The sequence below is a fragment of the Heteronotia binoei genome, chromosome 13 (assembly GCF_032191835.1).
Source record: "Heteronotia binoei isolate CCM8104 ecotype False Entrance Well chromosome 13, APGP_CSIRO_Hbin_v1, whole genome shotgun sequence".
Lineage (NCBI taxonomy): Eukaryota > Metazoa > Chordata > Lepidosauria > Squamata > Gekkonidae > Heteronotia > Heteronotia binoei.
The window spans coordinates 15,978,482-16,004,511 of record NC_083235.1 but is presented as its reverse complement, the minus strand read 5'-3'; the positions used below and the strand labels follow the sequence as shown (position 1 = coordinate 16,004,511).

Here is a 26,030-nt window from a genome sequence, read left to right as displayed (position 1 = left end):
AAAGTCTAGCCTTGAGGTTACTGTGGCACGTAGCCAGTTGGCCAAATCAGCTGGATCAAGGTCATGAGCCATTCTCCGGGCTAAGTGAGAACACAAGGAAGAATTTTGTAGAATTAGTTTGCTTCAGAGCTCCATATAACCCCTATGCTCACAACCAAGTCAGCAGAGGTTTCCCAATGGAGGAAACATTCTTTGGGGTCTGGGGGTTACCTGTCAGGGTCCTAAATGTTCTGACAATACCTTTGGGGCACTGGGTCCCTATTCCCTACATAAAAAGACCAACAGCTGAGAACCTCTATTTAGGACAGGTTCTCCTTAGTGAATGTATCTTCCCTTTGTGTAGCAACTCCCTGTTCTTGGAGGCATATTGCTTCCATTACAATCTGGGCTTCCCACTTCACAATGCTAATGGCACCCTCTTTCCCATGGCAGGAGAACCTCTGTATCGGGAAACTGGAAAACCAACACAGGCTCTGCCATGTTGGAGCAAATTGCCATGTCAGACAGGTGAGTGGCATAGCCCTGTGTTTATAAACAACTGGGGAGGTGGTGGGTGGGTGGCACCTCTAGGGCAGGCAAGGAAAAAAACTTCCTTTTTTCCTGGCTAAAATGTCTGGGTGAATGGTGGTGAGACTCAGAGGCATTTCCTATGTGTCCTTCTTACATTCCTTCCCCACTTGCCTTCTGGCAGGTACAAGCTATGGGTGGACACTTGTTCAGAAATCTTTGGCGGCTTGGACATCTGTGCTGTGGAGGCTCTGCATGGCAAGGACGGGCGTGACCACATTATTGAGGTGAGGCACCCCAAAACTGGAAGGCCCAGGGCTTTTTTTGGTAGAAAAAGCCCAGCAGGAACTCATTTGCATCTTAGGCCACACCTCCTGATGTCACCATTGTTTCACACAGGACTTTTTTTGTAGAAAAAGCCCAGCATGAACTTATTTGCATATTAGGCCACACCCCGTGACACCAAGCAAGCCAGAACTGCATTCTGGTGCATTCCTGCTCAGGAAAAGCACTGGGAAGGCCCTCCCAGAGGAAGTGAGTTCTGTAGCAAAGTTTTTAAGTCTAAGTTCCCAAGTCCGTTACAAGAGCCCTTTTTGAAGAGTGAGGGTAGAGAAGTGGACAGAGGGTCACATGTGGGCAGGAGAGATGGAGGATTAGTTTAAGCTCCTTGGGGGGGTGGCATTAGGTCTATGACAATATCTTACCTGAACATACTTCACAAGCTTGTTGTGAGAATCAAAAATGGGGTCCTTCCAGTAGGGTTGCCAAATCCTCTTTGTTCCGGAGCGGGGGACTTTTGAGCACATGCAAAGCGCGTATGCAACACAATGACGTCATCCAGAAGTGGTCATTGCGCCAGTGATACCACGCATGGCCGCTCTAGGCGTTCCAAGGAAAATGCTGTGGTTTACCCAGATGCTCTAGCCATTTGGGAGGGAAAAAATTCTATGGTACCTATTGTACCATAGAGTTTTCCCTCTCAAATGGCTAGAGCATCTGGGAAAATCATAGAGTTTTCCTGGAAACGCCTAGTGTGGCCGCTGTGCGCCATCACCAGTGCAATGACATCACTTCCAAGTGACGTCATTGCGCCAGCGATGTAGGGGGAGGTTCCCCCTGCTGGCTCAATGTGGATGAAAAGCATTGGCAGCCCTGTCTTCCAGGTACACTGCCCTGGGTTCCTTAAGGGACAGAAAGGACACAAAAGGATTTAACAAAACTATGTACTTTTTTGTGATATTGGTCGTCTACAGTTTCATAAGCAAGTTGCTGCTTTCTTTATATTTCTCATTTCTGCAAACATAAGAATCAAAATAAATGAACAAGGATACCTTTGATTTTCATCCCCATCAATAAAAGTGCACTCACCTCTTTAAAACGGACCTCGCTGATGCATCAGCTAAATTTGCAGCTTATTAGTTTACTGATTAAAAGGTTCACATGCTGAAGTGGTCATGGGAATGCTTTGTCCCACATTGTGACTGAGGGCATAGATACATGAGATGAAGATTGAATATCTCAGTCCCTGCATTATGTGCCAGCTGCAGTCTCCTGCAAATTTGCCAAGGGACTCTGCGGAAAAAGGGATAGGGGATTTAACTCTTCAATGGCTTTTGTCATTTTAAAGTTAGGTTCCCTGCTATATTAATATTTTAAAAGAAAAAAAATGCATGTCAAAGGATACATTTTATTTTCTCCTTCAAAATGCTAAAGGTAGGAAAGAGGAGCTGGTTTTAAAGTGCAGAAGCCTGTAGTCAGGGCTTTTTTGTAACAGGAACTCCTTTGCATATTAGGCCACACCTCCTTGATGTAGCCAATCCTCCAAGAGCTTACGGGGCTCTTAGTTCAGAGCCTACCGTAAAGCTCCAGGGGGATTGGCTGCATCGGGTGTGTGTGGCTTAATATGCAAAGGAGAGCCTGCTACCAAAAAAAGCGCCCTGCCTGTAGTTATGCGTTTTATGGAAATAACTAGAAATGTTTCGGTCATCTTTTTGAGCCGTCCAGGCTATCTTGAGAAAGTAACCAAACATGGAGAAAGTGTTCGAGGTGTGTTAGGAAGGGTAACTTTCTAAGTCATTGCTAGAGTTTTGCCCTTTACATTCACTCTCTCTTGGGGGAGGGGGGGGGATGTACCAGTATATTTCCTTCCTCCCGTACTGTTTTTTCATCTGCATTTCTCCATGCATAAACCCAACCTTCTAACTGTAACACAGAATAGGGAAGCCCTGAAATCAATCCAAATACTTTCTGGCTTTATCGGTCAGACAGCCTTATCTGAGTCACCATGCGGTTTTGTTGATACTAGTAGTTAACGTTGCAAATCTTCGCAATCCTTACGACAACAGTCCTGTTAATGTAGGCTATCCTTTTATAGTGGGGGTGGAGGGGTTGATATCACCAAGCTAACCCACTGCAGAGGTGACTTTTGAACTGGGGGCTTCTTGGTTCACAACTTATCCTCTTAACCGTTGTGCTGTGCTTTGCTGGGGAGTTTTGGAGGGCTTCCTTCCCTATTTCCTGATCACTTTCACCCCTGGGGTTGGCTTTCGCATCTTGGAAATCCCCGATTAATTTTGTTGGGTTTCGTTTAGGGTTTATTTTGTATGGTTTTTTTTTTTTAAAAAAAAAAGACTAGAAGCAGGCTTGATAACCCTAAAATCACAGGTTGGACTCTAAGCCATTTGTTTTTGTCTGAAGCTAAATCATTACCTTTCTAGATTAACTTCCTTAATTCCGGTAGACCGTTTTTGTTCAAGGTGGTCAGAGGCAATAGAGGACAAATTTCAGTGTTTGGGTTTTTCCAGCATAGTTCTCTTGTATCTTGGCTATCAAGGAGCTAACACTGTAATCAAGCAGGGATTATGGGATATCTCCCTCCAACTGGACAGAGCTAAAGCACATCTTGTCTCAGCTGCTGAGAATTGTAATAAAAAATTTGCCCCGCCTACTTACCTCTATATGCTAGAATACACTAAAAAGCATCGCAGAACCTTCACCTTTCCCAGTCAAATGTCCTTTCATCTGCCCTTCTTGAAGGAAGATTTGCTTGAATTCTGTATGACAAACATCTCTGCCCATACCACTCAGATATGGTAGAGACAATCGAGCATGTTTTATTATACTGTCAATTTTACCAGAATATTTGAAATAATTGTATTACTCCAATTTTATCCAGTTTTTGAGGTAGAACCAATATGTCTTATATTTCTCACCTTCTTGGAGACTGTTTTAACAAAACACGCCCTAAAGTAGCCAGATTTTGTGCTCAGGCAAGTTTAATTGATAGAAATCTTAATATTTTAACCCAGTGTTGCATTTTATGTTTAGTGTATTTAGTGTATTTAAGATATGGAACCAATGTAAATATTTGCTGACAACTTTATGTCCAAATTCTGATCTTAGATCATAATAAACTTGACTTGACACACACTTATCCTGCACTGGGGGTAGGGAGAAAGCTGACTTTCCATGTTCCTTGTCACTATTCTCAGGTGGTGGGGTCCTCCATGCCACTGATTGGAGACCACCAGGATGAAGACAAGCACCTAATCGTGGAGCTGGTGCTGACCCGCATGGCCCAGGCCATTCCTCGCACACCAGTGCCCTCACCTGTGCGCTCTGCCTCGGGACAGCATGGCCAGGTATTACAGCTCTCTGCTTCCTGTGCTCGGGACTCTATTTTTCCATATCATATATAATTTTACAATTATTTGTTCCTTATCAGAAATGAAAGAGGGAAGAGTATGGAGATGCTTCTGGTGGTGGGAGATGATAGATGTTATGTTTAGGGTCCTAATCTCAGGAAGAGGCTGCAGTTCTATGGAACAGCTCATGAGTTCCTAATCTCAGGAACAGGCTGCCATTCTATGGAACAGCTCATGAGATCAAGCTTTGGTTCCTGGCAGCATCAGTTAAAGGTTGGTGGAGACAGACGTGGAGGAATATGTAAAAAAGCCTGCAGATCCATTTGGAGCAAACAAGTCACAAAAGAATTGTGTTGCTGGATCAAACCAAAGAACTCTCCTTTCCACTGCCAATGTTTGTTTGTTTGGTATTTTTTAAAAGTGTGTGTGTGCATGAACCTGGAAGTCATGGTGACTGACCTCCTACTGTGGGGCTGGAGAATATCAGGGTGGTGGCTGAATAAAGCCTGCCTCTGTCCTCCTGACTGCTGGTATTCCAAGGAGGTCTCCCATCCAACCTCTTGCCAGAGTCAACCCTGTTGAGCTTCTGAGATCTGATGAGATCAGGCTTGCCTGGGCCATCCAGGTCAGGGCTCAGCTACCCACAAGTGACTAGCTAGATAATTCCAGAAAGCCCACTAGCAGAGCATTCAGAGGGACACTGCTTCCAGTTTCACTTAGATGTAATGGTCGTCGATAGATCTGTCTTCCACAAACGGGTCAAATCTCTTTTCTGAAAGTCCTACGAAGATTAAGGAGCATAACCTGAAGATCCATGTGGTCTGAAAGCCTGAAGATCCATTAGGAGTTGGCAGTCAGGAAAGGATTGTGTTGCTGGATCAAATCGAAGAACTCTCCCTTCTGCTGCCAATGTTTCTTTGGTATTTCCTTTTAATGCGTGTGCACACATGCACCTGGATGTTGTGGTGACCTCTGGATGAAAGACTGGCTTTTAGGGAGTGGTACGGCGGGCCTGCAGAGGGCCCTGGAGGGTATGGGAAAGCTTGGTTTTGGAGGGGGGAGGGTACACGGGATTGACGTGCTGATATGACCCCACCTTGTTCTGTTTTCAGACTCAGGCAGCTCAAGCTGGACAGCGACAAGGCCCCCCGGCCCAACAGAGGCCCCCGCCCCAGGGTAAGCTGGGCCGGATCACAGGGGACAAGAAAATAGGAGGAGAAGCTTGTGGGAGTGAGCAAGAGGTCTCTGGGACAGGGAGAGAGGCTTTTTGCTACAGGGAGCAGGTTGGAATGTCACTGTAGTTGGTTGAATGGAGGCCTCTTAAGTCACCTCAAGCTTCTCTCTCTCCTTTTGTTCCTCAGGAGGTCCTCAGCAGCCGCTCCCAGGCTCCCAGCGCCCCCCTTCTCAACAGCGCCCTCCTCCTCAAGGCCAGCAACTGCCCGGTCTCTCCCCGCAGCCTGGGGGTCCTCCGATGGGTCAGCGTCTGCCAAGCCCCACCACCCAGCAGCCCCCTCCTCAGGCGCAGCAGCGTCCCGTAGGGCAACGGCAGCCCGGGCCTGGAGCGCAGCAGCCTCGCCAGCAGGGGCCGCCATCTGCACCACAGTCCCCACAGCCCCAGAGGGGTCCTAGCCCCAGCGGCGGGGGCCAACAGCAGTGGCAGCCTGGGTCACCTCAGCAGCAGCGGGCTACAGGAGCAGGCCCGCCCAAAGCAGCTTCCGGGGGTCCACCGGGGCAACAGCCGCCGCTGCCGCAGCAACAGCGTCCTCCAGTGGCAGGTCAGCCACGACAGCACCCACGCCAGGGCAGCCAGGGGGGCCCACCTCAGCAGCGCCCGCCAGGAGCAGGAGCCCAGCAGCAGCGCCCCGCTCCGCCCACCACCCAGCAGCCAAGGCCCAGCACTCAGGGGCAGGGGCCCGGAGGACCCGGGCAGCAGGGCACCCGCCCTCCACCAAGCCAAGGAAAACCACAAGTGGCCCAGAAACCAACCCAGGACCTGCCTCCACCGCAGCCCCAGCTGAAGTAAGCGCTGGACTCTGGGGCTCCTTGCGAAAGGAGTGGGGGTGATGCTGGTTCCGAGACTCAGGAGCCACAACTGCTAGCCCTGTTTCCTGTTGAGGAGGGGTTTTCTAGGCTGGGGTGGTGGTCTTCTCAGTTCCCAACCAGAGCTGTCCACGCTCTGAAGGCACCCCCCCAGTCCCAGTTCCTGGTTTAGATTCCATCACAGGTTCTACAAAATAGGGGTGATTGCATGGGATTGTGTTGCGTCATTTCTGCTTTTGCGCAGTTTTCACTGACTTTGGGATTCGTGGGCCAGGATAGCAGAGCTGAGTGGTAGGAAGGAAGAAAGGACAGAGCGCTCCGAAGCCTTATGCCACTCCCCTTTGGCTTTTTAAAACCTTCATCACAACCAGCCTGCATGTTTCTAAATGTTTCTTTGCAATCATCAAAGCTAGAAATGGCAGGCTTAAACTGGACTAAACCAGGGGCTCCCAACCACCGGGCTGTGGACCAGTACTGGTCCGTGGCCTGCTAGAAACTGGGCTGCGGAGCAAGGCAAAGCAGCCCCAGACTAAAGAGGCAGCATAGCCTTCCTCTGAGGCTGCCTCCCCTTGCATGCGAAGCAGCCTCAGAGTGAGGCCACACTGTCTCTTTTGTCCACCCCGGTCCCAGGCCAGCAGAAGGGGCAGCACCACTGTGACCTTAGCCTACCCCTCATTTATAGACTTCCACTGATTAGCTCATCAGCGGTGGTCTTTAAATGGGAGAGGGAGGCAGCCCCAGTCTCCCTCCCCCCATTTTAAGACCCCCATGGGGGGCAGGGATGTGGCGGGGGGATGGCAAAACCCCCAGTGCTGCCCCCCTCACCAATCCTTAGAAAAATTGTCCTCCACAAAACCAGTCCCTAGTGCCAAAAAGGTTGGGGGCCACTGTGCTAAACTGTATGTGCTTGTGTGCAGTCAATCTGTCAGCAGAGAAGATATTAAAAAACCTTAAGGTCTAGCCTATGAGAAAGGGTTGTTTTTTTTTTTTTTTTTAAAGTTTAACGGGGATGAATGTGGACAGCAGACAGATTTGAACACATACACGAATGGTGCCATGTCAGAATCCAAAGCTGAAATTTTGATTTTCAGATTTTGCTCTTGAAAATGAAATTTGAGAGGTCCTTTAAAACAAAACAAAAACGCCTTTAAGTCTTGTAGACAAGCTTCAAAATAATGCTATTAAAATTTGGGCTAAGCTGAAACAGAGTAGGACACATTTAATCTACCATTCTACCCTTGCAAAAAAAGCATCCCCCTTCAGCAGTTGGGGAGGGAACTACAAAGAATGGGAAGCCCATTCAGAGTGGGGGTTGAAATATTGCCCTCGGTCAGAATGAGCATCATGACATTCTCACCTAGCCAGCTCTGATAGGCTGCAAGGCACTCTTTTGACATCACCGCACCGCTTAGTTGATTCCTGATTGGCCAGAATCGCTAGAGAAGTTTATAAAATGCTGCTGAAGCAGTACCAGAAGTGAACCCTAGGGAACAAGCACAACTAAAGTGAGCATTTAGAGATTGGGGGTTGGGGATGCTTCCCAAAATCCCTCACTGAAATGGAAGATGTTCACCTGTGAATTTTTTGCATAGTTAGCATCAATTCAATACACCTTGGGTTCCTTCTGAGGGGGAGGGGAATGAAACAGCATCCATCCACTGTTGGATTGTTGAAGGTAAATTGGAAATAGAGAATACTACATTTGAGTAGGGAGAATCTGTCTGCAAATTTTCCTCCACCGAGTACTTTCCATTCTAGCAGGGGATTCTGTTTCTACTGCAGGACATTTCCTGGCTCTCTGCTTCTCTCTGCTGGCCAAATTGTCCGTTGCAGCATTTGGGGAGGAGGTGAAGGGTGGGGAGGCCTGCATTTCCAACCCCTGCTTGCCTGGCCCCTCCTTTTGCTGCTCCGTGCTTGCTCCCTTGCGTTCTCCTGGGAAGGCAGGGGTTGCTTCCCACACCCAACCCTCCCCGTCTCCCCCTCCGAGCATAAGTGAAGCAGCAGGTTCTCTTGCCTGGCCTGATATTAATAGTATCTTTCTCCTCTCTCCTCTCCGCCTCTCCTTCCCTCCCCCCTCCCCTCTTTCCCGCCCCCCCATCCCTCCCCCCCGTTGTCCCTTAGCAAATCCCAGTCTCTGACCAATACCTTCCCCCTTGCAGAGGCGCCGGTGCCACGGGGCAGCCTTAGTCAGGACGAAGTGCGTGCCGAGAGCATCCGCAGCCTCCGACAGAGCTTCGCCAGCCTCTTCTCCGACTGAGCGACTCCCCCCTGCCCTCCGCGCTGGGATCCCTGACACCCTCTCCTCAACCCAACACTCTCTCCTTCCCCCTCCGCACAACCTTGGCTCATCCCCAATTTTACCACCGAGCCACAGGAGGGGACCTTTCCCTCCCCAAAAAGAGAGGAGCTCCTCAGTACTTCCTGCGGCAATCCAGGGTGAGGTAACCTGCCAAACCCCAAAGCATCCTTTTTGAAGGTGCCTGCACTCACAGGGGTGTTAAAAACAGACAGATACGTCCTTCTGGTACTTAGAACCCCAATGCTGCTTGCCTCTGAATGTGAAGAAATTTGTCTTCAAACCTATAGAGGGGGCTGGTGTCCAAACTTCTAAAATGGTTCTCCTCAGCCCTGCCCCAAAATACATTCTGTAATACCCCCCCTTTTTTTTTTTGGTGGGGTGGGAGACATTCTTGTAGAGGAATTCCACTCTTTTTTTGAACCTCTTCCCATAGAAGTCTCCACTCTCTCTGTCCCCCTCCCCCAACCTCTTTCTCCCAGCTTCCTACGGTTCTCTTGGGTTCTTAGAGCCAACTCTCCCTACGTCTTGTTTCCTCACCAAGAGAACTCTGGGCTCCTCGACAAACCCTCCCCCACCCCCAATCCGAGAGGGCCTCTCCCCGTTCACTCAAGTTCCCCTACCCTAGAATCTGAGGCTGCTGATTCCTCAAGTCCACGGTTCTCCTACACGAATATGCAAAATTTGTGCCCGGCTCACTTCTCCCTGCCCTGATGCTGGGGAGGGGGGTCCCCAGGACTGGGCAAAGGGGAAGGGAGGCGGGGTCTCTGTACATAGCACGAGGGAGGGAACCCCCTCCCGGGGCCATGTCTGTGTTTGTGGCCACAAAGGTGTCTGTGTCGCTGTTTGTGAATAAGCCAAAATCACCACCCGCCCTCCTAGCAACCACCGATTTCCCTCTTGGCAGTAGCCCACTCCTAACCACTATCTCCTTGGCTACAGGCTCCTTTTTTCACCATCATCTTAGTAATCAGTAACGTCCTCCCCTCATTCCTCCATTCCTGGCAACAGTAAGCCTTAAAATCTAGCACGCACCCATTCCCTGCCCTGTCTCATATCACTTTCTCACTTACAACGTTCTAGAAACTTCTCAGAAAGTCATTCCCTCACGATTACGGTAAGCATTACCTTAGTGCCAAGATGATGGCAATGCACCGGACAGGGCAAATTGCCCTCTCTTTCCACCCTGAACTTGATCTTATTCTGTCCTCCCGAGGAGTAACACCCTAAAGATGGTGGGTCAGTTGGGTCAACAATGAAAGCCCTCTGGGTCTGTGGAGAAGAACAAGGTAACCTTTTTGGGATGACTTCATTGACGGAGCCCCCTTCTTCACTCGGCCAGCTGAATCCAGCCATTGACCAATTCGTGGATCCGGCCTTCTTAAGATTAACAGCCATAGTACTGCCACTGTAGCCAGGGGATGCTTCCGCCATCTTGGTCGGTGGGTGAATAATCAGACTGAGCACCCATGGACTATAGGGGGAGGGGGGCATGTTCCAATCCAAGAACGGGAGGCTCCCCCTCCCGCTTCCCCTTGTATATAGAGATACACAACTCAAGAGAAACCTTCCACTATATTTTTGTGAGTTTCCCTTACCCTTCAAGCTGTGTCGCCTCCTTCCCCCCTGCCCTCTTCGAGAAACCCTGGGCTGCGGGGGGGAAAGCCACTCAACGCGTGATGGTCTGGTAGCTGCAAAGTCGCGTGTCGTAGCTGTGTCGTGACATGACGCTTTGAGCTGTGTTTGTAATATATCACCGGGGCGGAGGAAGAAGTGGAGAATTCACCGGGCTTCGTTCCTGGAGAATGCGTCCTCTTCCTCTTCTCCAACCTCTTCTCCCCAGAGAGATATTCCTTCCCCCCGAAAGGGACCTGGGGAGGGCAATTTCAAGTGCTAACTTGGTATCTTTGTTATTTATTCTTGTCTGGAAAGTGCTCACCCCACCCCCACAACCCTTCTCATGGGAGGGGGTCAGAGGCCTTTCCTTTTGCTGTGATTCTGTCTATGTGTGGATCAAAGTTTCAATGGATCAGTGGTGTAAAAGACAAAAATAAATATATATAAATATATATAATATATTACAAAAGAAAAACCCCTCAAGACCGGCTGGAAAAAAAAATACACGTTATGTGGCTTGGATGAAATGAATAGAAATCTATATACAGAGAGAGATATATATGTACCAAGATATTAAACTGGAGAAGTGAAGAGGAAAAACGTGTTTGTGTGTTATTGGGGGAATGAAGAACCAAAGAAGAATGTCTTTCCTGGATTTCCTAGGGCAGGGGTCCCCAACCCCTGGGCTCCGGACCAATCCATGGCCCGTCAGCAACCAGGCTGCCAGCCTCACTGCCCCCCCCCCCCCCGTGATGGCCCCAAGCCTCTTCCCCCCCCTCCACAGTGCCTCCTCCTCCCTCCGTTTTTATGTTAAGTCGGGGAAAGCACCTTCTGGGCTCTTTAAAAGCTCACACACACACACCCCACACCAATCAGCTGATCCACGGGAAAGCGCAGCAGTAGTAGCGAGCGACCGCTGAACAAGCGGTGTTGCCCTTGCCTCCAGAGGCAAGGGCAGCACCACTTGTTCAGCAGGTCCCTGGTGGCTGCTGCTGGTTTCCCCCGTGGATCAGCTGATTGGCATGGGGGGGTGAGATTTTAGAAAGCCCGGAAGGTGCTTTCCCCAGCTTAACATCATAAAAACAGAGGGAGGGTGAGACTGCGCAGTGCAGGGGGGAATTCAGTTCCCCCAGCAGTCCCTGGTGTCTAAAAAGTTGGGGACCACTGGCCTAGGGCACCAGCTTTCTGGGGGTGCTGAATTAGGTGCTCCCCATGTGACTTGGTGACATTATCAGTGGGGGGGGGCATCAAAAGTTAGCCTTGCCTAGGATGCCAGACAGTCTACCTGTTTGCAGGGTGTACTTCCCTGCTGATATTGACTTGAAAGGGGGATTGGAGAGGAGGCAAACGGCAGCATCCCTAGTGCAAAAAAAAAGCATTTCAGTACTGTATGCAAACAAAACAAGAGGGGAAATGGTTAGCGCAGAATGAAATTGACATGAGATGTAAAGAGAGAGAGATCCTGTGATGGGAAATCTAAGTTGCTGCAAACATTTTCCCCCTTAATGCTTTAGTGAACAATGCTGGAGGGGGGGGGTGCATTTTGGCAGTCTCCGGAAGCCTCACATTAAAATAGCAGCTGAGCCACACGGACTTTCTGCAAACTGCCAAACTTCAGGATCGCTTGGCAGCCATCCCTTTGGAGGGCAGGGTGCAATCCACAAAGGACAGGCTCTAAAGAACTGCCAAGATCATAACCAGTGTGCAGGATCAAATTAGAGAATCACAAAGAGAAAAGAACCCAAATTTGCAAGGAAGGGCAGGAAATTAGCATCACTATGCAGTGGTGCTAGGGCATCAGCAAAAATACCCCCTCTCTTTTTTTTTCCTATTTAGTGGCACAAAACTCCTCCTGTACACGAATCACAATCCTGTGCATAGCATAGTGGAGTTGCAGCCAATTTTGCACAGGTGCACATGCATGTGCGCACACACACATGCGCACACATCCCAAAGAATACAGCCTGCAGTGCTGGTGTCTGAGGGTTCTACTGTGTGGTCTATAAACTCAACATGTTCCCGCATATTATGAGATCGTGTGATAGTTTCCCATTTTCCACAGTGGCTCATAACACAGCAGAGAATCCTCCAGTGTTCTACAACAAGGGGAAAAGGGCTTTGAAGCTACTTGTCGATTGCAAAGAAACTCTTGTCAATTTCCACATCATTTCCCCAACCCCTCTTTTGCCCCCATTCCTTTCTGTTCCCTTTCATTCAAGGAACGAATGAAAAAATGCATGTGCACAAACTGACCCACGAGGATTTAAATGGAAGGCACTTGCTGGATGCTAAAACACAGCCGTGACAGGGCAATTATACAATTAAAAAAACCCAAACCTTTGGGCACCACCACCCACACATCACAACTGACATTCAACCCTGATTTAGAAAACTGCCATTTTTATTTTTTTTAGACTGTAGCTGCAAAATAAATATATCAGAGGGAGGGAAATGGTGTTTAAGGCAGGCACAGAATCCGAAGTAAAGATTAAAGGTTTACTGCTCTGAAAATCTACAGTAAGAGATGCGTGCGCAATGGGCCATAGACTGTTCTCTATGTAGCTTGAGAGATTGCTTTGAAGAGGTTTTTTTGTGTGCGAGTTGAATAGAACAGTTGGATGGTGCCCCCTGGAGGCAAAGAATCCCACTTACCAGTCAGGTTGGAATTTTTTTTTTTTAAAAAAAACCCCTGATATTTTTTAAATTCAGATTTTAAAATTTAACAAGGTTATATTTGAGTCTCTTCTTCCAATTTAATTCTAGTGAGGATATCTATGTTTTTTAAGCCAGTCTTAAAATGAAACCTGAAACAAAAACTTATTTAACCTGCATTTGAAACTTCTGGAGGATCTAGCAAACACACCGAGTTAAAGGCTGCTATTCTATGTTTAAAAGAGTGGGGGGAGGGGAGAAATCTGACTTCTGCAGCTTAGTATTATCAATTACCATAAAGCAAGGCTTTCTTTGCAGCAGGAGCTCCTTTGCATATCAGGCCACACACCCCTGATTCCTCCAAGAGAAGAAGAAGAAGATATTGGATTTATATCCCGCCCTCCACTCGAAGAGTCTCAGAGCGGCTCACAATCTCCTTTACCTTCCTCCCCCACAACAGACACCCTGTGAGGTGGGTGGGGCTGGAGAGGGCTCCCACAGCAGCTGCCCTTTCAAGGACAACCCCTGCCAGAGCTATGGCTGACCCAAGGCCATGCCAGCAGGTGCAAGTGGAGGAGTGGGGAATCAGACCCGGTTCTCCCAGATAAGAGACCGCACACTTAACCACTACACCAAACTGGCTCTTAGTACAGGGCCTACTGTAAGCTCCAGGAGGACTGGCTGCATCATGGGGTGTGGCCTAATATGCAAAGGAAGAAGAAGACTGCAGATTTATACCCCACCCTTCTCAGAATCAGAGACTCAGAGCGGCTTACAATCTTCTCTATCTTCTCCCCCCACAACAGACACCCTGTGAGGTGGGTGGGGCTGAGAGGGCTCTCACAGCTGCCCTTTCAAGGACAACTCCTGCGAGAGCTATGGCTGACCCAAGGCCATTCCAGCAGCTGCAGGTGGAGGAGTGGGGAATCAAACCCAGTTCTGCCAGATAAGAGTCCGCGCACTTAACCACTACACCAAACTGGCTCTGGAGTTGCTGCTACAAATAAAGCCCCGTCATAAAGTAATGGTGGCATTCTAAGCAGAGTTTCAAAGCCTACTAAAGTCAGTAGACTTAGTGCCGGTGGAAAGAGCTGTCAAGTCACGGCTGACTTATGGTGACCTTTCACGGGGTTTTCAAGACAAGAGATGAACAGAAGTGGTTTGCCATTGCCTTCTTCTGCACAGCAGCTCTAGACTTCCTTGGCGATCTCCTAGCCAAGTACCGACCAGGGCTGACCTTGCTTAGCTTCTGCGATCTGATGAGATCAGGCTAGCCTGGCCTACCCAGGTCAGGGCTCAGCGGTCTTAGAAAGAGGCAACTCTGCTTAGGATTGCCCAGTAAGGCACCCAGCCAGCCCCAAGGACTAGCAAGCTTCCAGTGGTGCCTATGAGATAAGCACATAAGAGAAGCCATGTTGGATCAGGCCAGTGGCCCATCCAGTCCAACACTCTGTGTCACACAGTTGCCAAAAAACCCCAAGTGCCATCAGGAGGCCCACCAGTGGGGCCAGGACACTAGAAGCCCTCCCACTGTTGCCCACCCCACCCCGAGTACGAAGAATACAGAGCATCACTGCCCCAGACAGAGAGTTACATCAGTACGCTGTGGCTAATAGCCACTGATAGACCTCTGCTCCAGATGCTTATCCAGTCCCCTCTTGAAGCTGTCTATGCTTGCAGCTGCCACCCCGCAGACCACCACTTTTGCCCACAGAGCCTATTTTTCATCCTCTGCTTTCAAGCCACCTATGCGCTGCCGTATCCTCAGGGGTCACATTTACAAATACATGTACCATTATAAAAAACAAGACTTCTTTTTTCAAATAACTACTAGGGGGTACTGTGGCAGCAAAAAGACCTGCCCGGAGGGAGTTTTAGCAACCTCCTGCAAGCTCTCCTGACTGCTTCTCGTGGCACAGTAACGCTGCCGAATCCGTGGACCAGTTAGAATGGTTTTTTTTTTTATTTTACACTTTTCACTTCTATCAGAGCATCCCCCACCCCAAAATCTCCCACAAGGATACCTCCCACAAAATCCAGAAACAGGATCAGCACTCCATAAAAATACACACAAGGGAAGATGGCACCATAGCCACACCCCTGCAGAGGAGAGCGTTGCCTTTTGTGCTCTGGCGCCCCCTGCTGGGACTGCAGGCTTCAGAGTGAGAAAGGCTCCTTGCCAAATCGAACAGTCTCTCTGTACACAGGAGTGGGAGAGGCAGTGCGACGCCCTTGGACTTAGGCTGCCCTCCTGGAGGGCGGAAAGTTAGCAGGAAGGAGCTGGCCTTGAGGGGGATGCGGCCTTTACGGGCATTTCTGCCCTCAGGCCACATTAGCTGCGGAACCACAGGGCAGTGGGCAGAGCGAAGGGGGTCAGTTCTTCGTTGTGGGCCACCCGGTGGAGTGTGGGTTCGGAGGCGCTGCGCTCGATCTTGGGCAGGGAGTGCTGGAGCGACTCAATGGTGGCTAAGATCTGGAAGAATTGGAACAGAAGAGATGGGTCAGAGCTAGGGGCCAACAGAGCTTTTTTTTTGTAGAAAAAGCCCAACATGAACACATTAACATATTATGCCACACCCCCTGACATCACCATTGTTTCACACAGGGCTTTTTTGTAAAAAAAAAAAAAAAAACCCAAGCAGGGACTCATTATGCTACATTGCATTACATTTGATGACAAACATGGCCCAGCCCGACAAAGTCCAATTTATGTCCGATCTGGCCCACATAACATGAGTTCAACACCCCTGCTCTAGCCACTCCTATGCCACACTGGAATACACACATATACAAGTAGTTCCATCAAATAATCTTTTCGTGCCATCTAAAGCAACAGCCACCATCACATCCTGTGGCAGCAAATTCCATCATCTCCTAGTGATTGGAGACAAGCAAAGGGGAAGGCTTTGGTTTTCATGCTCTGCGTGTGAGCTTACTGCAAGTTACAATCATAAGCAATGCTCTAAACTGTGGAGTCTTGCGAGCAAAAATTCTGCTTTGTGAGCTACTGGCACTAAAGTTGTGAGCTGCTGAATGAATTAGCTTGCTCTGGGGCCATCCTTCCTGTGCTAAGACATAAATGTGTGAGCCAGAGGCTAAAAAGCTGTGAGCTAGCTCACACTAACTCAGTTCAGAGGAAACACTGGTCATAAACGGTTTGAGATTCAAAGGACAATTGGTCCGAGCCAGCAAGGTTCTTCTTAAACAGAGTCCTCACACCCCCATGGACTCACCTTGGGAAAGAGGGGTCTCTCTTCCCGCTTGAACTTAAGGCAATCACACATCAGCCTGCGCATGGCTTTGGGGCAATTGCTGGGCACCTTGCTGAGGTCAGGAGACAGGTATCCCCGGCCGACCATGAAAATGATCTGTGAGGAGACACACCAAGATGAAAAAGGGGCCTTCCCGGCAGGTCCCCCATTTTCTACCCACAGTTCTTCCTTGTTTCCTCCACGGAGCAGAGAGCGGTGCACGTGACTCCCCTCCCTCTTTTTTGGTCTCACCACAATCCTGTGAAGAAGATCAGGCTAAGGAAGTCTGCTGGCCCCCAAGGTCACCCAGTAAATTTCACGGCAAAGTGAAGATTTGGATTTATCTCTCAGCTCCTAACCTAGGAGTGGCCAAACTGTGGCTTGGGAGCCACATGTGGCTCTTTCACACATACTGTGTGGCTCTCTAAATCCCCCACCCCATCCCATTGGCTGGTTTGGAGAAGGCATTTCTCTCTTTAAATCACTTCTCCAAGCCAAGCCAACCAGCAGCTTGGAGAATGCATTTAAAGTTGCTTTCTTTCCACCTCTCTTCCCCATCTATCTGCCTTCCTGCCTCCCTCTCTCCTTCCTTCCTTCCTTCCTCCCCCTGTCTTGCAGCTCTCAAACATGACATTCATGGCTCTCAAACATCTGACATCTATTCTATGTAGCTCTTACATTAAGCAAGTCTGGCCACCCCTGTCCTAGCCCAGCGCTCTAACCTGGAAGCATTTCCCAGAGTGAGAGGGAACCACGGGTCAAACTTTAAAGAATCTCTCAGCAACAAAGTACGAGGGCAGGGAGGGAAAGGTAGCTGTGAAAAACCCTAATGGACAGCTAGCAAAACGGACCAAGGGGCTGAACGGACGCAAGGAGCTGTTGCCAGGGCTATTTTTTATGCAGCAGGAACTCCTTTCCATATTAAACCACACACCCCTGATGTAGCCAATCCTCCTGGAGCTTACAGGGCTCTTCGTGCAGGGCCTACCGTAAGCGCCAGGAGGACTGGCTACATCGGGGGGGGGGGGGGTGTGTGGCCTAATATGCAAAGGAGTTCCTGCTACAAGAAAAAGCCCTGGCTGTTGCATAAGTGTTCCTGTGCCCGTGCAAAGGGCCCCACACCAGTTCCGGTCCTTCTTTACCTGGTCTCGGTTGTTGATATGACTGTAGGGAAGGGTCCCGGTGATCAGTTCATATAGAACGACTCCGTAGGAGTAGACGTCGGACTGGAAGCTGTAGGGGTTGGGGTCTTGCATTCGAATCACTTCGGAGGCCTGAGGGAGCCCAGAGGGAAGGGGTTAAGACCTAGGGTGCAAGCTTCTGGAGATAAATAAGCCGTTGTCCTCTTCTAGCTTCAACCTCAGCCTCCCCACCCCCAAAGATCTCTTCAAACGCTTGCCTCACCATCCAAAGGATGGAGCCACTGGGCTGTTCCACTTGCTGGGAGCCGCTCCAACGAGTCTTCACCGTGGCCAGGCCGAAGTCGCCGATCTTCACCGTCAGTCCCTCGTGCAGGAAGATGTCTGCAAGTGGGGGATGTGAAGGAACTTTGCAGAGGCTTCTCTAGGTGGTTGACTTACTGCTCGGTTGGGCGACAGACATCAAGCCTGAAGGGACTGGTAACCAGGGCTGGCACTGCCATGAGGCAAACTAGGCAATTACTTAGGGCGCTGGCCTTCTGGAGGCACCGAACTGGGCAGTACAATTCATCTGTTTTTGAAAACTGGTTATCAGTACCGGGGGGGGGGGGGGGGGGGTGTTACCAGAAGTTAGCCTTGCCTAGGGTGCCAGATAGTCTAGGGCCTGCCCAGCTCGTAATCTTGCAACAAATGGGAAACCATCCCATTCCTTCTGCTGCTCTGAAAACACCCGTCATGGAGGTCAAAGGAAGGGTACAATCCTCCGCATTCTATGATAACATTCCTGACACTGTAGCTGCTTACACTGGACAGGGCACCTCACAGAACCCAAGTGCCTAAAACAAAGCACCTTCAGGACCTAACAAGAGCCCTGCTGGATCAGACCAGTGGTTCATCTAATCCAGCGTCCTGTCTCACACAGTGGCCAGCCAGTTCCTCTCGGCCAAGGCAAAGGGCCAAGGCTTTCATAAGAATATAAGAAGGTCCATGCTGGCGCAGACAGTAGTCCACCTAGTCCAACATCCTGTCTCACACAGCGGCCAGACAATTTCTCTGGACAGACAACAATAGGGCATAGAGGCTGAGGCCTTCATGAGAACATCAGAAGGCCTGTTAGCTCAGACCAGTGGTCCATCCAGTCCAGCATCGTGTCTCACACAGTGGCCAACCAGTTCCTCTAGACAGCCAACCATAGGGCAGACTGTCTGAGGCCTTCGTGAAAACATCAGAAGAGCCCTGCTGGCTCAGACCAGTGGTCCACTTAGTCCAACATCCTGTCTCACAAAGGGGCCAACCAGTTCCTCTAGAGGTCAGAGATGTCAATGACTTCCCCTGCTGTTATCCAGAAGTTTTCTGCCTCTAAATGTAGAGGTTTCCCTCAGTCGCTATGACTAGTAGACCTCTCTATGACTAGAGACCTCTCCCCCATGAATTTGTCCAACCCCTTTTTAAAGCCATCTCTCCCTGTGGACATCGCTACATCCTCTGCCAGCGAAGACCCACCCATTCTGTCCCCCAGGTAAGTAGCTGGAAGGGAAGGATACTGTTGGATTTGAGATCTCGGTGGATTATGTTCTTAGCATGAAGGTAACTAGGAAAAGAAGCGGAGAGAAGACTGTCAGCATCTATAATGGCTAGTAAGTAGGCCCTATGTAGGCAGAGGTACCTGGGATTCACCCTAAGGACTGAAAGCCAGCACTGTTATATTGTTTACTTTTTCCAGCAGTCCCCAATGATGCACCCTTCCAATCTGTAGTGTGGCCATTCCTCTCCACACACACACACAAACACTCTTTTCTCTCCTATGGCCCTGTCAGGATCTGAGGCCTAGTGCGGCCTAGAGGTCAGGAAGAAGCCTGCATAGGAGTAGATACAGGGGCCTAGTGTGGCCTAGCGGGCAGAGAGAAGCCTGCCTAGGAGTAGATATAGGGGCTTAGTGTGGCCTAGAAGGCAGGGAGGAGCCTGCATAGGAGTAGATATAGGGGCCTAGTGCGGCCTAGAGGGCAGGGAGGAGCCTGCATAGGAGTAGATATAGGGGCCTAGTGCGGTCTAGAGAGCAGGGAGAAGCCTGCATACGAGTAGATATAGGGGCCTACTGCGGCCTAGAGGGCAGGGAGAAGCCTGCATTGGAGTAGATATAGGGGCCTAGTGCGGCCTAGAGGGCAGGAAGAAGCCTGCATAGGAGTAGATATAGGGGCCTAGTGCGGCCTAGAGGGCAGGGAGAAGCCTGCATACGAGTAGATATGGGGGCCTAGTGTGGCCTAGAGGGCAAGGAGAAGCCTGCATAGGAGTAGATATAGGGGACTTCGTTTCCCAGGATCCTTGCTGTCCCACTGATTGGGTGAAGAGGATTTGGAGGGAAAACTTACCCAAGAGGGGTGGGACCTGGGAGGAAAGCATAACAGGCCTGGCTGGAAAGGAAGTTTGTTCTCTCTGCTGAAGAGATTGCAGGAGGGAAGGCGACAGGAGAGATCCCTTACCCAGAGGGTGAGTTTAGTATTAGAGCAGGGAACATTTAGCAAGTTGTGTCAGGGCTTGCTTTTCTTTTTGTTTTGCACCACCTTTCCTGGACGTATATTTCACTGTTGCACTAAAAGTTTTTCATTTTCCCACCTATTGTTTGAGCACTGTAAATACTGTTGTTGCTGTTCAGCTGCCTGGGTCCTCATTGATATTCCCTCTAAGCTGTGGAGTGAGCAAAAATTCTGCTTTGTGAGCTACTGGCACTAAAGTTGTGAGCTGCTGGCATTAAATTAGTTTACTCTGGGACTATTTTTCCTGAGCTAAGACAAAAACGTGTGAGCTGGAGGCTAAAAATCTGTGAGCTAGCTCACGCTAACTCAGCTTAGAGGGGACGCTGGCCCTCACATCTTCCTGGTCATGGCAGAAAGGTTTGACCAAAAGGAAGATACAGGGGCGGTTGGGTGCACCGGGCCCTTCCTTACAGACCTTTTCCAGAGTGGTTGCATTGCAACACAACAGAGAAACGTGGATATATGGAGCAGGGTAAAGGTACAAAAACCTCCGCGAGAACCAGCCTCAATAATAAAGAAATTTAAGTGCAATTTACAAAAAAAGTCTTATAATCAAGATAAACATATCAAAAGTGAAATTAATCACATTTTAAAGTGACAGAACACTGACCACGCCCGTACCCATAGTACTTAAGTATTTGAACATAAAGTATCTCAAACTGAAGATCCGGGCTATTGTGAAAAAGGTTGATATTCAAACAGAGTACAACGCTCCATTCTTTCTTGATGAACAGTCGAGTAGATAGATGTAATGCTGCAAGGCATCAGAACGCGACAGAGTTGCGCTGTTCTCTCTGTTTCACGTAGTGCTTCAACGAGCTTCAAGAGTACATTAGTAAAATTCTTTCCTAGGAGACGAGTAAAATTCTTTCCTACATCAATCTACTCGTCTGTTCATCAAGAAAGATTGGAGTGTTGTACTCCATTCGAATATCGACCTTTTTCACCATAGCCCGGATCTTCAGTTTGAGATCCTTTATGTTCAGATACTTAAGTACTATGGGTACGGGCATGGTCAGTGTTCTGTCACTTTAAAATGTGATTAATTTCACTTAGAACATAAGAGAAGCCATGTTGGATCAGGCCAATGGCCCATCCAGTCCAACACTCTGTGTCACACAGTGGCCAATATGTGTGTGTGTGTGTGTATATATATATACACACACACACAAATACACGCACTGTGGCTAATAGCCACTAATGGACCTCTGCTCCATATTTTTATCCAATCCCCTCTTGAAGCTGCCTATGCTTGTAGCCTCCACCACCTCCTGTGGCAGTGAATTCCACATGTTAATCACCCTTTGGGTGAAGAAATACTTCCTTTTATCTGTTTTAACCTGACTGCTCAGCAATTTCATTGAATGCCCACGAGTTCTTGTATTGTGAGAAAGGGAGAAATGTTTTGATATGTTTATCTTGGTTATAAGACTTTTTGTAAATTGCACTTAAATTTCTTTATTATTGAGGCTGGTTCTCGCGGAGGTTTTTGTACCTTTACCTTTTCCCAGAGTGGTGGCAGCCAGTAGAGGGCCCTCCCTGGCTCCCGCCGTGTGACAGGCCCGAAGACCCATCATCATCTTCGCCCCTTTCGTTTCAAGCCCCCCCACACTCACTCCATGCCCTGCGCTGTCTGCCGGGCCACGTCGATGCGCTGCACCATCTCGAGGGGCGTCTCTTGCACGTGCAGGTGCTGGTAGAGGCTGCTGCCTTCGCACCACTGGGTGATGATCGCAAAGCTGGGCCGAGTCATGAACCCCATGAAGAGCAGGATGTTCACGTGGCGCGTCTTCCTGCAGGCGGGGAGGCACGAGCGTCAAAGGCAGGCCTAGATAAGATCTCCCACTTCCGCTCCCGACCCCTTCTCCTCCATCAGGTGCCTCTCTCCAAAAGTCTGCCCAGCTGGGAGCCAGTTTGGTGTGAAGGTTAAAAGCGCCGACTCTAATCAGGAAGAACTGCTGCTTCACAAGCAGCTGCTGGTGTGACCTTGGGCCAGCCACAGTTCACTCCAGGGTTTGTTCGTTTTTTTTGGAAACAGGAGCTCCTTTGCGTATTAGGCCACACACCCCTAATGTAGCCAGTTCTCCTGGAGCTTACAGAGCAGTTGTCTCAGAGCTCTCTCGGCCCCACCCACCTCACAGGGTGTCTGTTGTGAGGAGAGGAAGGGAAGGAGATTGTAAACTGCTCGGAGACTCTGAGCGACGGGTGGAGCATAGAAGCTGCAGTACTGCAGTCCTAAGCTCTGCTCATGACCTGAGTTCGATCCCCGGCAGAAGTTGATTTTTCAGGTAGCCGGCTCGAGGTTGACTAAGCCTTCCATTCTTCCGAGGTCGGTAAAATGAGTACCCAGCTTGCTGGGGGGAAACTGTAGATGACTGGGGAAGGCAATGGCAAACCACCCCGTAAAACGTCTGCAGTGAAAACGTTGTGAAAGCAACATTACCCCAGAGTCGGAAACGACTGGTTCTTGCACAGGGAACCTTTCCTTTTTTCCTATACTCTGAATCTCCTAGCGGTCACAATCTCCTCTACCTTCCCCTCCCACCACAACAGACACCCTGTGAGTTAGGTGAGGCTGAGAGAGCTCTTACAACAGCTGCCCTTTCAAGGACAACTCCTGCCAGAGCTATGGCTGATCCAAGGCCATTCCAGCAGCTGCCAGTGGAGGAGTGGGGAATCAAACCCCGTTCTCCCAGATAAGAGTCCTCGCCCTTCTCCACTACACCATACTGGCTCTCTCATAAATCCAGACTGATTTAACACTAGCCTTATGCCGCTCTCACGCTCCTCTTCTCAGCGGGGCTTTCGTCCAATTTCACACTCTCTGTCCCGGGGCTGCAACTAGCGTTGGCTTTTTCACGCAGCAAAGAGAAACCTCTAAAAACCAGTTTCCGTTTGCTGCGCAAAAAAGCCACCGCTAGTTGCAGCCCCGGGGCAGAGAGTGAAATCGGACAGAAGCCCCGCTGAGAAGAGAAGCGTGAGAGTGGCGTAAGGTGAGCGGGAAATCGGTCCCAATCTCTTCTTCTTTGGCCTACCTGAGCACCTGCATCTCGTTCTTGAAGGCCTGCACCTGCTCGCTGGTGGGGTTTGTGACCTTGAGGATCTTGACCGCGACGTCTCCGTGCCAGCGGCCCCGGTAGACCGTGCCGAAGGAGCCGGCCCCGATGCGCTTCAGCAAGGTGACCTCATTGGAGGGCACCTCCCAGTAATAGCTGGAGTCCCGATAGCCCAAGGGTTTCTGCAGGAAGCAGGGCCAGAGCCCAAGGGAAAGACCGAATCTGTGCTGAAACTCCCCACACAATGCCACACTGTTCCTCCAAGCACCCTACTGAACCGCAGACACTCTGTGCAGCACAGTCACACTCAGGCCTTTTTTTTTGTAGCAGGCGCTTCTTTGCATAGTAGGCCACACACCCCTGATGTAGCCAATCCTCCTGGAACTTACAGAAGGCCTTGTACTAAGAGCCCTGTAAGCTCCAGGAGGATTGGCTACTTCGGGGTGAGTGGCCTAATGTGCAGGGTTGGAATTCTAGGAGAGCTCCTTTGCATATTAGGCCACACACCCCTGATGTAGCCAATCCTGGAGCTTACAGAAGGCCTTGTACTAAGAGCCCTGTAAGCTCCAGGAGGATTGGCTACATCGGGGTGAGTGGCCTAATGTGCAGGGTTGGAATTCTAGGAGAGCTCCTTTCCATATTAGGCCATACCCCCTGATGTAGCCAATCCTCCTGGAGCTTACAGAAGGCCCTGTATTAAGAGCCCTGTAAGCTCCAGGAGGATTGGCTACATCGGGGTGAGTGGCCTAATATGCAGGGTTGGAATTCTAGGAGAGCTGCTTTCCATATTAGGCCATACCCCCTGATGTAGCCAATCCTCCTGGAGCTTACAGAAGGCCCTGTATTAAGAGCCCTGTAAGCTCCAGGAGGATTGGCTACATCGGGGTGAGTGGCCTAATATGCAGGGTTGGAATTCTAGGAGAGCTGCTTTCCATATTAGGCCATACCCCCTGATGTAGCCAATCCTCCTGGAGCTTACAGAAGGCCCTGTATTAAGAGCCCTGTAAGCTCCAGGAGGATTGGCTACATCGGGGTGAGTGGCCTAATATGCAGGGTTGGAATTCTAGGAGAGCTGCTTTCCATATTAGGCCATACCCCCTGATGTAGCCAATCCTCCTGGAGCTTACAGAAGGCCCTGTATTAAGAGCCCTGTAAGCTCCAGGAGGATTGGCTACATCGGGGTGAGTGGCCTAATATGCAGGGTTGGAATTCTAGGAGAGCTGCTTTCCATATTAGGCCATACCCCCTGATGTAGCCAATCCTCCTGGAGCTTACAGAAGGCCCTGTATTAAGAGCCCTGTAAGCTCCAGGAGGATTGGCTACATCGGGGTGAGTGGCCTAATGTGCAGGGTTGGAATTCTAGGAGAGCTCCTTTGCATATTAGGCCACACACCCCTGATGTAGCCAATCCTGGAGCTTACAGAAGGCCCTGTACGAAGAGCCCTGTAAGCTCTTGGAGGATTGGCTACATAAGAGAGGTGTGGCCTCATTTGCAAAGACGTTCCTGCTACAAAAAAAGCCGTGTTCACGCTGTCCTAACCCAGCCTGTTGTCCTTCCTGGCCCACACTTCCCATGCAGTTTCGCCAACCCAGCCATTCCCCTGAACGGCCCTTTCCCCCACCCCCCACTTGACACTCACAGATTTCTTCTTGTCTTCAACGGGAGTTTTGCGTTCCCTTGGGGACTCGGCGGGGGACTTGGGATGTGGGGAGCGTCGGCCAGGTGACAGCGCAGCCACGCTGGGAACTGTGGGGGCCGGGGGGGTGCGAGGAAGCGGCTCTGGCGCACCTGGAACGACAGCGAGATCAAAAACTTGAGACCCTGGAGAGCTGCTGCCAGTCAGAGCAGGAAAGGGAACAGATAAAGAGTCGTGGAGGATAAATCTCTCAGTGGCTACTAGCCATGGTGATTGAGGGGAACCTCCACATTCAGAGGCACTCATTTCTGTCTCAGAGCCAGGTGGCAACATCAGGGGAAGGCCTCGGCCTCTCTACCCTCACAGGGTCAGGGCTTTTTTAGTAGCAGGAACTCCTTTGCATGTTAGACCACACGCCCCTGATGTAGCCAACCCTCCAAGAGCTTACAGGGCTCTTAGTACAAGGCCTACTGTAAGCTCTTGGATGTGTGGCCTAATATGCAAAGGAGTTCCTGTTACAAAAAAAAGCCTTGCACAGGGTTATTATGAGAATCAAATGGAGGTGGGAGAACCATATTTGTTACCGTGAGCAGGGCAGGAGGGGCCTTTTAACAGCTGTGGGACATGGTCGTAGGGTTGCCAGGAAAGACAACTGGTGGGAAGGCTGAGAATGGGGATATGGTGGCATCGTGGACATGATAACAGCCATTCCAGGAAGAACCTGGAAGTGATTGTGGGTAGCTCTAGGAATCTCTGAAAACTCTATAGTAAAAGTGTTCCAAGCGGCAGTGGACCACAGGAACTTGGGGCAAGGGTATGCCCTGTCCCAGGTGGGGAGATGGTAACCTACATGGCAGCTAATCTGCGATTACCAGATGCTGGGGGTCAACAAGAGGTGAGAGGCCATCGCCCTGCTGCCCTAAGTGATATTGGGCTGGCCACCTCGGGAAAATGAACTGTGGATAATATGGAATTTAATTGGATTCAGCAAGGGGATGCTTGCATTTTGCATGCTAGCTTTCCAGGCCTTGCCTCCTCGCCCCCTGCCAGCAAGCAGAAATTGTGATCTAATCCAAACTTCGCTGGGTACATCCTCCCATGGTTCTTTTTGCTCCGGCACGCTTCCTGCTGGGAGCTAGGAAAAGGCACCCTCACAGATCTTTCTGCCCCTCCCCTGTAACACAGAGGGAGTCTCCCCCTCCCCCTACACATACCTTTGGCCCCCATTTCCAGAAAGGCTTACCGTCTGCATTGTGGCTTCTAGAGATGAACTAGAAAAGAAAAAGGGAAATGTCAGAGCTCAGGGGCGGCTATACAGAAGTGGGGTCTTCGGTAGGGGGGTCCTTCTAATGACAGCAGGGAATGCAGTGTACAATTCAGAATAGGGGTGTCGAACTCATTTGTTATGAGGGCCAGATCTGATATAAATGAGACCTTATTGAGCCGGGCCATGTCAGGTTGGGCTGAGCCATGTCAGGCCAGGCCGTATATATACCTATTTAAGACTAGGAAGCAGAGATATAAACTGTATAAAGGATATACAGTTGGGGAGGGACGGTGGCTCAGTGGTAGAGCATCTGCTTGGGAAGCAGAAGGTCCCAGGTTCAATCCCTGGCATCTCCAAAAAAGGGTCCAGGCAAATAGGTGTGAAAAACCT

The 26,030-nt window shown here is 50.0% G+C and overlaps 2 protein-coding genes across 4 annotated transcripts in view; one reads left to right on the top strand and one right to left on the bottom strand.

Annotated features, from left to right (window-relative positions):
- The window catches only part of SYN1 (synapsin I), a 294,037-nt gene extending 285,424 nt beyond the window's left edge, over nucleotides 1-8,613 (top strand). The window contains exons 8-13 of one of the 3 annotated variants that reach the window (XM_060253011.1): nucleotides 433-507; nucleotides 692-794; nucleotides 3,999-4,148; nucleotides 5,264-5,327; nucleotides 5,513-6,170; nucleotides 8,351-8,613. In XM_060253011.1, coding sequence (XP_060108994.1) covers nucleotides 433-507; nucleotides 692-794; nucleotides 3,999-4,148; nucleotides 5,264-5,327; nucleotides 5,513-6,170; nucleotides 8,351-8,378 — 1,078 coding nt within the window. In that variant the 3' untranslated portion in view covers nucleotides 8,379-8,613. Of the gene's footprint in view, nucleotides 1-432; nucleotides 508-691; nucleotides 795-3,998; nucleotides 4,149-5,263; nucleotides 5,328-5,512; nucleotides 6,171-8,312 lie in introns of all 3 variants that reach the window. The other 2 variants (XM_060253010.1, XM_060253012.1) reach the window with 2 other exon arrangements.
- A 6,082-nt stretch (nucleotides 8,614-14,695) lies between these two features.
- The window catches only part of ARAF (A-Raf proto-oncogene, serine/threonine kinase), a 32,078-nt gene continuing 20,743 nt past the window's right edge, over nucleotides 14,696-26,030 (bottom strand). Inside the window, exons 8-16 of the mRNA XM_060252612.1 lie at nucleotides 25,617-25,644; nucleotides 24,377-24,525; nucleotides 22,716-22,918; nucleotides 21,297-21,473; nucleotides 18,691-18,737; nucleotides 17,412-17,530; nucleotides 17,150-17,281; nucleotides 15,990-16,124; nucleotides 14,696-15,229 (exon numbers count right to left, since the gene is read on the bottom strand). Coding sequence (XP_060108595.1) covers nucleotides 15,089-15,229; nucleotides 15,990-16,124; nucleotides 17,150-17,281; nucleotides 17,412-17,530; nucleotides 18,691-18,737; nucleotides 21,297-21,473; nucleotides 22,716-22,918; nucleotides 24,377-24,525; nucleotides 25,617-25,644 — 1,131 coding nt within the window. The 3' untranslated portion in view covers nucleotides 14,696-15,088. The remainder of the gene's footprint in view (nucleotides 15,230-15,989; nucleotides 16,125-17,149; nucleotides 17,282-17,411; nucleotides 17,531-18,690; nucleotides 18,738-21,296; nucleotides 21,474-22,715; nucleotides 22,919-24,376; nucleotides 24,526-25,616; nucleotides 25,645-26,030) is intronic.